General features: G+C 55.3%; 1 protein-coding gene across 1 annotated transcript in view; it reads right to left on the bottom strand.

Annotated features, from left to right (window-relative positions):
- Window positions 1-801: 801 nt before the first annotated feature.
- Window positions 802-15038, bottom strand: part of ITIH4 (inter-alpha-trypsin inhibitor heavy chain family, member 4) — a 15311-nt gene continuing 1074 nt past the window's right edge. The window contains exons 2-21 of the mRNA XM_012735166.1: window positions 14315-14475; window positions 12310-12414; window positions 11955-12117; window positions 11708-11818; window positions 11085-11213; window positions 10377-10493; window positions 9995-10163; window positions 9792-9917; window positions 9460-9641; window positions 9183-9368; window positions 6867-7006; window positions 6497-6651; window positions 6158-6184; window positions 5877-5924; window positions 4636-4662; window positions 4438-4554; window positions 3238-3412; window positions 1535-1689; window positions 1351-1447; window positions 802-969 (exon numbers count right to left, since the gene is read on the bottom strand). Coding sequence (XP_012590620.1) covers window positions 900-969; window positions 1351-1447; window positions 1535-1689; window positions 3238-3412; window positions 4438-4554; window positions 4636-4662; window positions 5877-5924; window positions 6158-6184; window positions 6497-6651; window positions 6867-7006; window positions 9183-9368; window positions 9460-9641; window positions 9792-9917; window positions 9995-10163; window positions 10377-10493; window positions 11085-11213; window positions 11708-11818; window positions 11955-12117; window positions 12310-12414; window positions 14315-14475 — 2460 coding nt within the window. The 3' untranslated portion in view covers window positions 802-899. The remainder of the gene's footprint in view (window positions 970-1350; window positions 1448-1534; window positions 1690-3237; window positions 3413-4437; window positions 4555-4635; window positions 4663-5876; window positions 5925-6157; window positions 6185-6496; window positions 6652-6866; window positions 7007-9182; window positions 9369-9459; window positions 9642-9791; window positions 9918-9994; window positions 10164-10376; window positions 10494-11084; window positions 11214-11707; window positions 11819-11954; window positions 12118-12309; window positions 12415-14314; window positions 14476-15038) is intronic.

Here is a 15038-nt window from a genome sequence, read left to right as displayed (position 1 = left end):
GCGTCCCATACCTTATGTCTCTGAGTTTATTCTCCTGCTTGGCTCTTTTCACTTATTCTTAGGGTTTTTTTTTTTGTTTTATTTTCTGAGTGCCTTTTATTTGCAAATCTGAGACTTGTGTCATTATTTTAGAAGTACAAATAGTTATACTCTCAAACTATGCTTTGCCTATGCAGTAATAGGTGGAACTTTTGGAGCGTCTAGTTATGGGCTACAGACAGGAGAGGGGCCCTCAGCTGCCCAGAATTGGAGGTTCCAGGAACAAGCCTTTGCTTCCCTCCTGGGGCTGGGGTCTCCTTTATGTCTTTGTCTTCCAATGCTAGTTTCTTTATATTGCTGAGAGTTAGGCCTGTTCCAGAACATGGATGTGAAAATCAAATTGCATCATGTTTATTGAACATGTGCTGGGAACCTACAAAGGACTTCTACCTAGTTCCCTTTTTTCTTGATTCAAAGCTGGTTTTCACAAATGGAATGGCCACAAAGCAGACTGAATTTCTGCTCCTAAGGAATATTCTGTTCTAGGGCCCAAGCTGGGGGCAGGAAAGACATTTTAAAGGACTAATTAACCTCTCTAAACCTTCATTTTCCTGCTTATAAAACAAAAGGGCTGGGCTGCAAGCTTTCTATGGTCCTTAGTAAGCACAGGTCTATGTGAAGCTAACAGTAGAATTTGTTGTTACATGAGGTTAAGTGTCCAGGGTGCGATTCTGAGGGCCAACAATTTGGCCAGATGGAATCAGAGATGCCTACTTCCTGGCTCACATCACCTTTTTTATTTTAATGAGTGAAAATCCTCTCCCCATCACTGTCCAGGCCTCACAGGTGGCCTGGGGACCCCAAGGTGACAATCTTTTGCACACAGGAGGGTAAAACGTGGGTGTGACCCCCCATCAGAACTATAGCTCCACAGTCCAGCAGGAAATATCTCTGCCTGGCAGTCCCTCTTGGTAATCCAGCTTGAGCTCTCTAGAACAGACAGAAGGACAGTCAGATGAGTGGTCAGCAAATCTCAGCTGTGGTGGGAAGGCAGGGAGACAGCTGGAGATAGGGATGCAGAGGGTGAAGAGTCCTGGGGCCCCTTGGATGTCCCTCCAGCACAGGCTGGCCAGGTCTGGTCACCTGCGGGGTCCCCGTCATGTGTGGCCTCCAATAGCCAGGGTTCTGCGAGTCAGTGGTAGGTAGGGTATTTCCTCTAGTCCCCAACTCACTCTAGTGATCCCTGGGATTCAATCTTCATCTGATTTTCCAGGCAATGATGCAGGAATGGGGACCCCCAGAGCTCAGAGCCCAGGTCCCAGTCTCCCAGCCCCTACCCTGGCCAGACTGGGGTCCAGGGTGCTGAGTCACCTGGTTGCAGTGTAGTCATGACCCTGAACACTCAGAGTTCGCTTGCTGTCGTCATCTGCTGCTGGAGGTCCCCAGAGCACATTCTGGTAAAATTGGCCTGAGATACAAAGGCGGGTCAGTGAGGGTAGAGGGAGATTGGGGGACACACAGAGGATGCCCCAAGCCCAGACCATGGGCCTCATACCAAGGCTCCCTGCAACATGGCTGGAGAAGCGATCGGTGTCCCGAAGAAGGAGTTGTAGCCCTTTCCCGGGGCCGCCCCAAGACAGGAGGCCGATGGTCACTTTGTCTGGGCTGCTGAGCAGCAGGAGGCCTGCCTTGTCCATGGTCATCTTCAGGCTGTGGAGAAACCCAGCACCCTGAGCAGGAAGGCTGAGGGAGCGGGCGACAGGCTGGGCCTGTGCCTGTCTCAGGGACTGCTGGTGGGGCCTTCGGGGCAAGTTCCTTGGCCATCTAAGCTGCGGCTTCCCTGCTTGCTGGCTGGGACCACAGTGACCCTGCTGACATCCAGTGACCCCCACATTGATAAAGCAAAGTAACAGCTCCTTTCCCTCTCACAGCCTTAGATTTGGTTTCTCAGTAATTCACTTGATAGGATTTCAGAGGTTCCTGAATACATTTACTCCTCCCTTTGGTTTTATGGCCAGCCTCACTTTCTTTTGAAGGTTATCATCTACGTGTGTTTAATGGTTACAAGAACAAATCCCTTCTCATTCTTTCCCCTGCTCTTTTAATCTCCGAAACTCCTACCTTTCTGGGTTTGTTTTTTTTTTTTTTTTTTTTTTGGAATCTTAGACTCCTTTAAGCATTTTGAATAAGACTGTGGCTACTCTGAGGTTTAAGTGGAATTGCCCTAAACAAACACTGTACTAAAATCAATGTTAAAAAAAAAAAAAAAAAAGCATAGTCTATTTTACTTTCTGGGTATTTTCTGTAGCTCATGAGAGTACACTGTAATCTGTAATTAATGGGAATTGTTTATCCACCTCTTGATGTGCATGTGTATTTATCAGATGGATCTTTGTGTATTTATCAGGTAGACAGGAAACTAGTATATATTTTTCATGAAACTGAGAGGTTTTTGGTGAGCCCCTGGGTTTGCTAGGTGCACTCTCGCTTGCCAAGTGGAAATGGGTCTCTGCTGAGGGGCTCAGTGAAAGGGCAGGCAAACTCCCAGACTCAGGAAAGACAGGCTAAGGCCCCCGCTGGGCATTGGCCGCGCAGGTCCAAGAGGCCTGGCATGCTCAGCCCTCCCTGAGGCCACCTGTGACTTTAGTGGGAGAGTCGCCTCTGGAAGGCACTGAGGTGGGGCGCCTCACCCAGAGAGGTCTCCACCCACCCCCCTTACCAGCCAGCTGCCAGATGGACTTGTCTCTCTCCTCTTGAGAGCTTCAAGCATTCATACCTACCTCCAGTGGACGGTGCTGTCCAGAGTCTCATATTTTGACTCCACCACCAAGACGGTGTGCTGGAATGCACCGCAGTCTCACGGAAAAGGCTCCTTGGCCACATTCTTTCATTGGAGTCTCCCTCAGTCTCTAACTCAGGACTGGGGTGACTCGCTCTGACTATCAGGGGGGAAACTGAGGCACAGAGGACTGAAATGGTCCACTCAGAGTCACACAGCAGAGCTAGCTCCAAGACGAACTGCACAGGGCAGTGGTCTGGGTCAGGGGCGAGGGCAGCCAGGGCCCCAGGACATCCACTCTGTGCCCTCCAGAGCAGGAAGAGGACAATGCAGCCGCCACTCCCCATAGGTGCAACCCACTGCAGAGGACTCGTGACAGGCCGCGCCAGCCCCGGGGTGGTGGCCTCGGCCGCCCATCTGCGCCATCACCAGCCAACTTGGCTCAATAGGTCATGGCCGGCACCCAGCCTGGGGCTTACCCGGGCATCACAGAGTACAGCATTTCCTTCCACTTGTATTCAGAGCTTCTTCGGTTCCGAGTCACCACCACATGCTCAGGGGTTGCTCGGACCTGCAGCTGAAGGTTCTTGAAGTTCACCTCAATCCATGAAAATTGGGCCTTCTGTGTGTCGTACTCACCAGTCACCTCAACCCCTGAGAGGGCCAGGAGCAGAGAGGTCAACGCTGTGGCCCGATTGGGAGGGCCTCCTGGGCTCTGTGCCTGGGAAGTGTTCCTCACCAACTCACCCCTCAAACCCCTTCCCCTTCCTCGGCATTCCCTTGCACTGGGGGCCTGTTCTCACAATCTTTCCACTCATCTCTTGGTTTCATAAGCCTCTGGAAGGGCCCCCAAATGGTCCCTCTGGGGGGGGGGGAAGCAGAAGGGAGCTCTCAAATGAAGTTAAAATAGGTTCATAAAGACCCTGCAGTGTACCCACCTTGGGCCAAGTGCGTGACCAAGAGCATGATGGAAAATTGCAGGTCCCCACACTTAGGGACTCAATAAATTCCAGGCCTGGCGTGATAAAGTGGGAGACCATGGGGAACTAGGAGGAATGAGGGAGCTGTTCCTGCAGTCTCAGAGCCCCGCAGGTGTGTGTGTGAGCAGCCCCAAGTGCTGTGTGTCCCACATCTGACCTGATACCTCAGCTTGACCAGAAGACGCTTCTAGGGGGTTGAGGACTGTCTGGCCAGCACCCCTACCTCTTCTCACTACTCACTTCCTCCACACCCTACAATCCCATCAGCAGCTTGCACGGCTCTGTGCTTCTCCCTACGCCTTCCTCTAGTAGACCCCTGTTTGTCTGCCAAGGCCCATAACTCCTGTGTGACTTTATTCAGTCTCCCCCAACATCAGGCAGCTCATATTGTCCCCTCTGGACTCATCTCTAAATCACTTTGGGTGCTGACAAAGGCCACCATGCTCCTCTGCTCTTGGGCCTGTCTGCCCACCCCCAGTGGTCCCTTGGGATAAGCCCACACTGGTCAGCCAGGGTACCCAGGCCACACAGATCTGCATGTGTGGGGGCTGGGAAAGGTCTGCGGGGTGGGATGTGGCGCAAGTGTCCATGGCCATGTGGCCAGGCCAGCTTGGGCTAGGTCCACACACATGTGTCTCCATGGGCAGGGGTCCACTCTTGCCCCCAGGGTGGGGTGAATGGTTGGGTGGCACCCCTCACCTTGCTCAGGGTCTGAAATCAGGTTCATTGGCCCCTGGGCACGCTTGATGTCCACACAGAGATGGTCCTCACTCTGGCCGAGCAGTGGCAGGATGATGGGCGGAGCCTGGGTGAGGTCTGGGACAGCAGGTGTTGTTTCAAGGGTAGGTATAGGGAGTAGGGGTTAAGAGGGAGGACAGTGTGGGGTTGGCAACTTACCTGGAGGTGGGGCTGTCACCCTTACGTCTGAAAGAAGGAAAAGTCCAAGTTTAGGCAGCCCTTCTTGGGGAGTTGGGAGGGCGGGTGTACCCAGTGGGTGGGTGTGAGTGGGGCCCCCACTCTACTTCCACATTGAGACCCCAGGGACCTCCCTGCCACAGGGCAAGGGTCTACCGCAGGAGGTCTGGCCTGGTGAGCACCTTTTTTTAAAAAATCCGCACCAATGAACATCTCAACAGGCGCAGCGGGAGCTGGTAGCGCTGAAGCAGTGCAGCAACGGCCAGAAACAGAAAAGGGAGTCAGAGGTCCCCGTGATGTGCGTGTGCTCCTGCCATCGCAGCCAGCTGCCACCCACACACTCCAGTCCCACACCCCTGGCCACACTTAACCCCACCTAGGAGGGGCTTTGCAAAGAGATTTTTAAATGAAGAACACGCTGTTAGGGAAAATGCTGAGGGGATAGGGCTGAGCTCCACCCTCTGAGTTCAGATTTGGAAACCAGAAACTGTTGGCTTTGTGGATGGAGGAATCCTTAAAAGCTCCCATCCTGAGTAACCCCCAGAGTATAATAATAATCCTACTGTGACAATAAAGGACACTAAGGATGTGCCCACCGGAGTCTTCCTGGTCTGCATCCAGGCCTGTGCTTTGGCTCCTCCAATGCTATGCTCAGATTCAAGCGTCATCATGAGGAGACTGAGGCCCTACGAGGGCCGACAGTGACTTACTTTTTATCAGTTTTGTTAGCCTTGGCCTTGAGAACTTGCGGAAGGAAGGGCTGTCAAGAGGACCAAGAAGGCCAGGGGCTCTCTCTCTCCTTCCGGCATCAACTTTGTCGGAAATCCTAGCTTTAAGAAAGGTGTCATATGCAGTCTTCTCGCAAGCAGGGCCACGTTCCCAACCTGGGGCTCAGGACCCATTCCAGGAGAGGGATGCGAAGAGGCTGATGGCTCCCTCCCCACACCTGCTGCCCTGAGAGCCTTTCTCCCCCTAGCTGAGGGCAATTCAAAGCAGGAGCTTCTCCCCAATGATGTACCAGGTACTCCAAGCCCACCCTATGGCAGTGCCCTCAAACTTCTCTCTTTTCAGTGAAGAGATGGATGTTCTAGCTGCCCCCTAAACAGACACATGTGGACTTAGTCCTGGGGAACAGTCAAGCAAGTTTCTCCCTTCGCAGCCAGGGCACAGGCAGGGGACAGAGTTGTCAACCTTCCCTCCCCCTCCCTCTGCCCCTAGGCTACCTTGTATTCTGGGCATTCCGCTTGCTGGGTCAGGAATACTGAAGAAACCTGGAAATCAGAGAGAGAGCTGGGTAGGCTTTTTGGATGTCTCTGAGGCCCCCAGATTAGATGGGATCTCTGCCCCAAACCAGGGCGCCATACCTGAATGAACAGGCAGAAGCCACCTCCGGCTGGAGGCAGGGCTAGGCTAGTGAGACCCTGGCCAGTGACTGCCAGGGGCTGCTGCCCGTGTCAGCCACCCTCACCCCCACTAGCCTTTGAGGGCCCTTGAGGTCCCTTACCTGGGAGCCTACTCCTGAGGTTTTGTTCTGGATAGAGGGAGAGGGAGAGGAGAGACAGGAGGAGAGAAGCAAAGAGAGAGATCTCAATGAATGTGAAGTAGTTATATTTAAATTTACTTCCCAATCTCAGCACTACTTAGGTGACAGGTGCAGTGAATTGGGGGGTAAGGAGACTTAGCCTCAGTTTCCTCATCAGTGATACAGGATGAGTCTCCCTGGGCTCCTGGGAATCTGTGGGTGGCTGGACTTGGGTTGCTGTCAGGATGCAGGGGAGGGTCTTGGGAGAAGGCTGGGTCCAGACTCCTGCAGTGGAGGCTGGGACACCACTGCCAAACTCACCATTTTCCACGGGCTTCTCCACAACTTGAGACTGTTCTTGGCCTTCGGGTTTGGTGACCACCATAGATGTGAGGGGGGTGACAAAACTATAGTTGAGTGACAAGCTTAGAGCTTGGGCCTCAAGTGCTGGCTTCTCAGTATCTGATGCAGAAACTCTGCAGGTTGAAGACATTAGCTCAGCAGGTCTCTGGATGCCTGGTCAGATTCTCCCTTCCTCCCAGACCTGCCAGAGATCCCACTGAGACAGTCTGGGGCTCAGACATAACAGCAAGACCCCCTCCTCCAGGCCTAGAAGACCCCATGCCAGCTGTACTCGCTCAGGAGGGGCTGAGGCCACCCCAGCAGGCCCTCAAGGGCACAAGTCACCCACATCTGCTCCAGGAGTTGCTGGACGGTCAGGTATGCCCAGAGTCTCTCCATGAAGCCGTGGAAGATGTACTTGGGGCTCTGGAACATCTGCTCCTGCTCTGCCTTGCTGGACTCCGTTTGGAAGGTGATATTCTGCTTGTGCTGAAAAAGAGGGGCTGAGTAGGGCAGGAGCAGTGAGAGCTAAGGTTCCCCACCTGGCATAGTGCTTCTGAGCATTCAAACAAGAAAACTGGTTGGACCTGGACAGGCCCTGTGCCTAAGGACCACATTTCCTTTGAGTAGAGCACAGGAAGGGAGCTTAGGTGTGCAGGGGGCTCAGCCACCAAGCCTCCAAGGGTGATAAAGAGTTAAAAGAGGGTGGAAATAAAAGGTAGTAAGCTATCCCAGGTGCACCACAGCAGCCAAGAGCCAAGAGCTCAAGTCAGACGGCCAAAGGGAAATGAGGGAGGGATCCGAACCCTACGTCAGCAGGCAGAGGGCCCCCAGGGACAGCCCACTCTCCCTCCAAAGACTGAGGCCCTGGGAGCAGAGAGGAAGCGCCTTCCCAGCAGGCAGTGGCAGAGTTCCGAACTCAGGGGTCATCATCCCGGTGGGGCTGGGGTCCCATCCACCCCAACGAGCTCTCCCCTGCCCAAGTTGGTGCCCTTTCTTGGGGCACTGTGGGATGGGAAAACGAGTGCCTGGGCTCTGGGGGCACTGCCATCTCCCTCCCCAGAGAGGGGCCTCTGTCCCAGGCTGACCTGGCAAGTGGGCTGGGGGCAAAGGAGCCCTAGCCCCCTCACACTGCTCCCCACAGCAGCCATAGAGCTGCTAATCGCTGGGGATCAGACCCCGCCACCCGTGCTGGAACTACCCTCCCATCTCTCGGGGACAGGCCTCCCAGTTTTCTCACATGCAGGACTTCTGCAAATTTTATCTTCTCCACACATACGCTATTTGATGGTTTTCTTTAGATGAACTTTAAATAGACTAAGACTTCTTATTTGACCTTGTTCCAAACAATATAACAGAGAAATATCAGATCTGGGCTTTGGGTTCTCCCTCCCTGGTGGCGCAGCGGGTTAAAGCACTGCACTAAGAACCTTAAGCCACTTCTGCATGAGTTCGATTCCCGCCTGCCCCGGAGGAGATCCACATGGTGTGGCAGACCTCTCCTGACCCACCCGCTGCTCCCCTCAGCAGTGTACTTTGATCATCTGCCTGTTCTGCTCCCCACTCGGTCTCTGGTGAATACTCTCACCCTCCGCATCTCTGGCCTGTACCCCAGTTCTGTATGAATAAATAAATAAATCTTTAAAAACAAATAAAGACAGTGAAATAAAAACATACTTGTTTGTGAATTACCCCAGGTCACAGTGAGTTCCACACTTAGGGAACCCCTGGCCTCAGGGAAAACATCAAGCAACTAACACGTAAGGGCCAGGGTTAATCTTCCCCACACCATCCCGGTGGTAAGGAAAAAACAGGCACAGGGTGGTTAAGTGACCTGGCCCAGCCCTTGTCTGGGAAGTCACAGCGGCAGACTGCAATCCAGGCAGGGCAGGCACTGGCCCACCTGACCCGTGGCTACTTCTGAGACAGGGCCTGGCCCGCGTGGCTTCCGGCTTTGTCCACCTGCCATTCTCCCCATGAAAGCTGCTTGCCTGCCACACATGCCTGGAACACTCCTCCATCATGCTGCCACCTACTACTTGTCCCTCAGTCTTACGGGAGTCTCCTCCAGGAAGGCCTCCCTGAATGCCCGGCCAGTTTGAGCCCCCAGGTTTATCCTGTCAGAGGCATCCTGGCCCACACTCTCTCCTATGAAGGCAGGAGCTGGACCTGGCACTGAGCAGGTGCACAGCTTCTTTTTGTGGAACAAGAGAGGCCCACAGCACAGAGGCAGGAAGTGCGGGCAAGACACCACACCATGATGAGCACAGTGGTTTGTGGCTCCAGTGGGGCCCAGAGAAAGCTGCTTGCCCTCCCTCGCTTTCAGTCTGCTCATCTGTGAAATGGGAGCGGCCTTCCCACCCCGAGGACTGGTGTGAGCCTGAGAGGGGATACCAAGTGCCTGTGTCCCCCGGAGAGCAGCGGGCCTGACTGCTGAGTGCTGACCACATGCCAGCACAGCACAGGTATTCTCAGGAAGTCACGATGTTATGTCATCTGCCACGAGCACACGTGATGGGCACCAATGTTGCCCACAAACAGCAGAGAGCACTTGGTGCCTGTTGAGGTCAACTACCTGGAACCTGGCAGGGCTGAGGTTCGAACCTAGCCCCTCTGGCTGCCACCCCTGCTGCCCTGCCCCTCCAGGATCGCTGGCCACACTCACCAGCTGCCCACTGACTTTGGCTGAGAGCACATCAGAGCTCTGTTTCTGGAGCTTTCCGGCCACGACCATTTCACTGCCCTTGAAGAGCAGTCGGAAGTTGTCCTGAGTGACCTCCTCCACGGCGTTGCTCGGGTATTCAAAGGCCACCCTAGTCAGCAGTGGGTTGGCCACCTCCTGGTAGAAATCCTGCAGGTGGGGAGTACCACAGGCTGGGCTGGGGTGGGTTCACTCTCCACGCCATCCCGTCCTCACGCAGCCCACCCAGGTCATGCCGCACCTGGAGCTGCAGGGTGGAGTCTGAGTCTTCATAAATGCGCCGAGCCAGACCACCGTTGCTCAGTGCCAGCTTCTCCAGGAAGGGGTAGCTGACGTCAAAGCCAAAGCCCAGGCAGAAGAGGCTGTACTGGCCACGTATGGCTTCCTCCACATTCTTCTGGATCTTCACAGGGTTGGTCTCCCCTGTTCAGCAGTTCGGAAATGGGATAAGAAAATCATAATTTTCTCAGAGCAAAGGTGCCCTCGGAGAATCCCCCTGCCACAGCAAGCAGGGTGGGGTGCCCCAGCAGTGGCACCCAGGCAGCGTGGCCTGGAGCTGCTTTGTTGCCTCACCCCTCGTGGGGTCGCCGTCAGTAAGCAGGATAATGAGGGAGACACTCCCTTCTGGAAGCAGCTCCTGCTGGTTGGCACTTTCCAGCAGCTTCACGGCCATCAGCATCGCATCGTTGATGTTGGTCCCTGAGGGGTACACTCAGGGTAGGTCCCAGCCCGGCAACCCAGAAGCCCTCACCCTGCATGCCTGCAGGGGCACTCACCTCCCTGGGCCTGGATACCAGCAGCATAGGCCTTAGCCTTGTCCACATTCTCTGTTGAAGCTGGCACCAGTGAGGGCTTCCACTGGGTGACCCCCCAGCTGAAGTCAACGAGGTTGAACTGGTCTTTGGGACTGAGGTCATCCAGGATCTTGATTAGGGCTTCCCGGGTCTGGCAGGGGGAGGGGAGATAAGGTGGGTATTTCAGTGGGGCCTCCTTGGGGGTTCATGTGCCCCTGGACTGGCACTCCCAGACTCATGTCTGGAGTGGGGACTTGGTGAATGCTCTAGAGGCGGAACCTGCCAGACTCTGACTGCAGAGAGATCTCCATCTAGGACCTTGGAGAAGGGAGGGTCTGTGTAGACCTGCGTCCTCAGGACCCACCTGCTGGATTTTCCTGCCATGCATGGAACCACTCCTGTCGACGACAAAGATCACATTCTTGGGTATGGTGGGCAGGCCCTCGGGGGCAAAGTAGTGCACAAAGTAGCCATTCTCGATCTGTAAACAGTGAGACAAACCCAGGTAAGGAGAGCTGCCATCCTGCCCTGTCCCCAGCCAGCTCCTGTACCCGAATCCTTGGGCTTTTGCTCCAACCCCCACTATCCCTGCCTACTGTTACCCCGCCCCCCAAGTCCCTCCATCTGTTTGGACCTTCCCTACCTGGCCCACTGGAACTCTGCCCCATCCGCTTTGCCTCCTATTTGCTTTAGTGTTTGAGGCATCTTACCCTTGAGATCCATCAAAAGAGTGAAGCCTCCAAATCTTATACATCAAAAGTCAAGGGGAGGGGAAGTTGTGTCAAAAACTGAGCAGAATGAGGCTGAGCTGTGAACATTCTGGCAGCCAAGGAAATAAGAAAAAACAGGCAAGGCAACTCCCTAGCAGAAATGAACTACTTTAACTGCTGAAAAGGAAGGAATCCTATCAAGGACAAAACAGCTACCCTGCTTTTTTTCTGTGTGTGTTGACGCCTGATTCACATTAATAAAAGAGGCAGTTATTTTGATTTCTCTTCTAGAATACCCGAGCTCAAGCCTTTGAAAGTGGCAGGATTTCCTGGTCACCCGCTTTTTCCTAGCACCCTCTCACCTGAATGGAGCCCCCGGAGAGGGTCCGGTTCACATCATAGCGGACGATGAAGTTGCCATCCACGACTGTGTCCTGCTCCTCAGGAGACTTTTGCTGCTGGGCCAGTGTGGGCTTGAATTGAATGTGAGCCTGGAAGAGCCACCAGGATGAGGGTGGAGGTGTCAGCAGCGGTGCTGACACTCCCCAGCCGGCTGCATGATGGGAAGTGAGAAAGTGAGAGTTGTAGGAGGCAGTTGTAGGTCAGACTCCAGGGAACTTCAAGTCAAGCTGTCATGCATACCCTCGGGGTGAGGCAGGGTGAGGCAGGGTGAGGGAAGGCCCCAGCCCTCTGCTCCAGCTGTGTGCACAGAGGCTGAGCTCAGGAGGTGTGAGGTCCAGCTTACTCCTTTCTTTCTGGTCCTGGGCACCCCACAGCAGTGTCCTCTCTATGTCCTTCAACCTCTATCCCGGGCTTCAAACCAGCACTCCTCTGTTCTAGGTCTTGCCCCTCCATGCTAAATGACAGCACGGGCACAGGGAGCTCAACAGCCCCGATAGCCCCACTCTCTGGAAGCCCAAGGCTCATGGGGTGGCCCCAAGACAGGCCCCTCGGTCCCCTGGCCCACTGCCCATGGCAGGCCCACCTTGGTCTCATTCTGCGAGATAAGGAGGGCGTTCTCCAGCTCGTTGGTCATGAAGGAGCTCTCTGTCTCCAAGAAGCTGATGCCCTGAAGCTCAAAGATGTGAACGTCCACCTGGAGGAAAGGTGTGGATCATGGGTCAGCGGGGAGTTGGAGCTGGACTTGACCCGAGTCTGTGGGAGGAGGGGGCCACCTGCAGCAGAGCAAGGGTCATCCAGGGGGCCTCCTGTGAGAAGGCAGAGCCAGGTACCTGCAGGTGCTTGACCAGCTGCTGTGGGTGGACTTTCAGCAGCAGCTCATACGCTCCCAGATGCCGCTTAAGCAGCTCTTCGTATACCAGCTCGAAGGTGACCTTGGCAGAGGGTGCTACACTGACAGACACCTGGAACTGCTCTGTCTTTCTCCCGGTAGCCCTAGGGGCAGAGGGCATCAGAGCTGCCCCTCCAGGCTACGTGGGACAGGGCCAATGGAGGTGTGAGCAGGAATAAAGGGCTGAAGGCAAGGACAGACTGGGCCAGCCATGGGCTGAGGGCCAGGGGAGCAAGGCCTCCCCCCACCACCACCCCCGCCCCCCGGGGCTTCCTCCCCACACCCCTTGGGCTCACTTGACTAGGCCAGCACTCTCTCCTCTTGCCACGGCCTTGCTATACTGCTCCTGGGCTGCCTCCTTCTCCTTGATGTTCCCTGGGTAGGTCACACCATCGATGATCCTGGGGCAGGAGGAGTTGCAGAGAGCCTGGAGGAGGGGCACTCCAAACTGCCTCCCCAGGGAGACTTTTTGGGATTCTGCGTGCCTCTCGACAGAGTGAATCCTATCTTTGTATGTGCAAGGCACCACAGTGTTAGCAGACACACTTTACTGAGTGGGGAGGAGAGACTGCAGAAGCAGCTTGGCTGAACGACATGTCATCCTCACATTCTAACTCAGCCCTTCCACCTCACAGATGGAGGGACCAGTAATGACCAATGGGAACTTTCTGAGTGGCACATGTGCTCAGCTGTGTCCAGCTGTGCAGAGGATTGAGGATCAGTGAAGTCGTAGGGTGGAAAAGCTCTGACCTCTCTTCCCTGTGTCCCTCCCTCCACAGCACAGCGCAGGGCCCTCTGCACAGATATCAGCCTCTGGGAGGGAGGCTCTAGACAAGTGCTGGATAACTCCTCGGGGTGTGGCCACAATTCTCATGATGGTTCTTTGGGATCGAGAAAGGACTACCGGACTGTTTCTCTGGAAAGAAAATGACTACTCCAGACCTCCTGGGGGGAGTCAGGCCATGTCAAGTGAACAGAGGCCTGCTTGTCTGGGGTGGCCTGAAAGGGTGGGAGTGTGCTGGGGGTGCAGCCAGGACTTCAGGACCAAGTGTCCCTCCTCCACACCTTCCTGGTTTTCTTTGAACGTGGAGGGGGGCTGGGGCGTGGGCCTTAGGCCTCCTCCTCCCAGGTACCCAGAGTGGTGTCTGGCAGGCTGCAGGTCAGAACAAGGTTCCCCGACTTTCAGTCTGATGCAGCGAAAGGATCTGGCCCCGGAAGAGGGTGCCAGTCCCCAACTCTGAGCAGATAGGACAGAATCTTGTGACTCTGGCACCACTGGGCAAACCGGCACAGCCTATGAGCTCACCTTACAGGAAGGGCAACACAGAACCTGGGTTAGGAAAGGCAGGGGCCGTGTGGGCGGGGGGCAGGGAGAGAGGGAGGAGCCAACCTCAGGGACTGGGCCTTCTCTGTCATTTGCCAGAGGTCACAGGTCATCCTGTGGACCATGCCTGAGCTGCAGCTTATCACCTCCCGAGTCTCTGCGATCAGCCTCTCTCTGGCCTGTACTCCATCAGAGCCTTCCCGTGGCACTAGGGACAGAGTTCTCTTGGTGTTAGCAAACATTGCAAAACTGAGTGGGGAAGGGTGGAGGAGGGCTGTGGAGGACAAGGAGAAGATGGTCACAGAGTCCACAAAGAACATGGCCTCCCAACGTGGCCTCAGACTGAGAGAGATCCATCAGGGTTGGAGCTAGCCTGGCTTAGAGCTCCCTCTTCTTGAGGTCTTCCCCTTCGTGTGGCAGGGTTAGGAAGCGTTGGCTTATCTGCTTTTGCTTCAGTTTCCTGTGTTCTGAGCTAGAACCTGCCTTTTGGTGAGTCCCTCCTAGCCGTGCCTGACCCGAGGACGCCGTCTCCTCAGAGACACGCAGAAGCCCTGGGTGCTCACGTGCCATTTAGGCAGACTTAGGGATGATGGAAAGAGGGAGGAGCGAGGGAAGGGATACAGATAGACACAGGGGTGGGGAGACTGAAGGAAGGATGGAGGGAGATAAGGAGGGAAGACAGGGAGGAAGAGGAGTAGAGGGAGAGATGGGGAGAGGGATGGGTGACGGGGCTGAGGGGAACGGAGGGGACAGAGAGGAGGGGGAAAGGGAGTAAGGGGTACAGGGGTAGAGGGAGGTAGGAGGGGGAGAAAGGCCTCTGAGGATGCATGAAGTAAGATGCCGGGTAAGACCTGGATACTGAGCTAGAGCACACACACCTGAGGGGCACATCTTGGCACCCCTCACATGAAGTAAAGAGGGATGGAGCCTCCATGCTGGGCTGGGGGAGGGGGTGGGGGGAGGGGAAAGCTACCTACATGGAGAAGTTGGTGATAAAAGCTTTCTTGGGCAGCTCCATCTGGAAGGTGGCCTCCTGTGCTGTGCTGGCCCTGTTGACCACCCGGCTGGTGATGACCGTGTGGGCAAATCGGGAGGAGACCTTGGAGTCCACGGTGAGGCTATAGATGTCGATGTCATTCTGGACCAGTGAGGGGGTGGGATGGTTTCAGTGCCATCCCAGCTTGGACAACATTCTGCAAGGATGAGCCTGGGTCCCAGACCAAGCCCTGGCCCCATCCCGACGGGCCCTCACTACTCAGCTGAGGCTAAGCCCCCAGAAGTATGTACTTCCCGTGCGAACACGCACGCAGCCGCAGGCTTCCTTCCTGCCCCACGGTGCCCCAGGACAGGGCCCGCATCTGTGGGGCCCACCATGCCCCTTGGGGACAAGCGCCTGTGTGGGGCTCCAGCCCCAGTGCTTCTGGGAGGGGAATCACACTTATCCTTTGGGCGGAGGTGAGCATCAGAGGGCCCTGTTGGGTCAGAAAGTTTCCTGTGCAGTCTGAGCCCTGCCCAGTGAAAGGGCATAAGGCTTTCGACTTCTAGTGACTTCGGCCTCTCCTTGGAAAATGGGGAAAACACCTCCACCAATCTCTACCAGGGGTCTGCAGGTAGGAGGGTGCAGTCTTCAAGAGCTGGGAATCTCCCTCTTTGCCCCCTTTCCCCCAGGCTGAGGCCCCTCCCATCACTCCCCCCCAACCT

Source organism: Condylura cristata, unplaced genomic scaffold, assembly GCF_000260355.1.
Source record: "Condylura cristata isolate star-nosed mole 26May11 unplaced genomic scaffold, ConCri1.0 scaffold00004, whole genome shotgun sequence".
Lineage (NCBI taxonomy): Eukaryota > Metazoa > Chordata > Mammalia > Eulipotyphla > Talpidae > Condylura > Condylura cristata.
The sequence above is the reverse complement of the archived record's forward strand: the minus strand, read 5'-3'. Positions and strand labels throughout refer to the sequence as shown.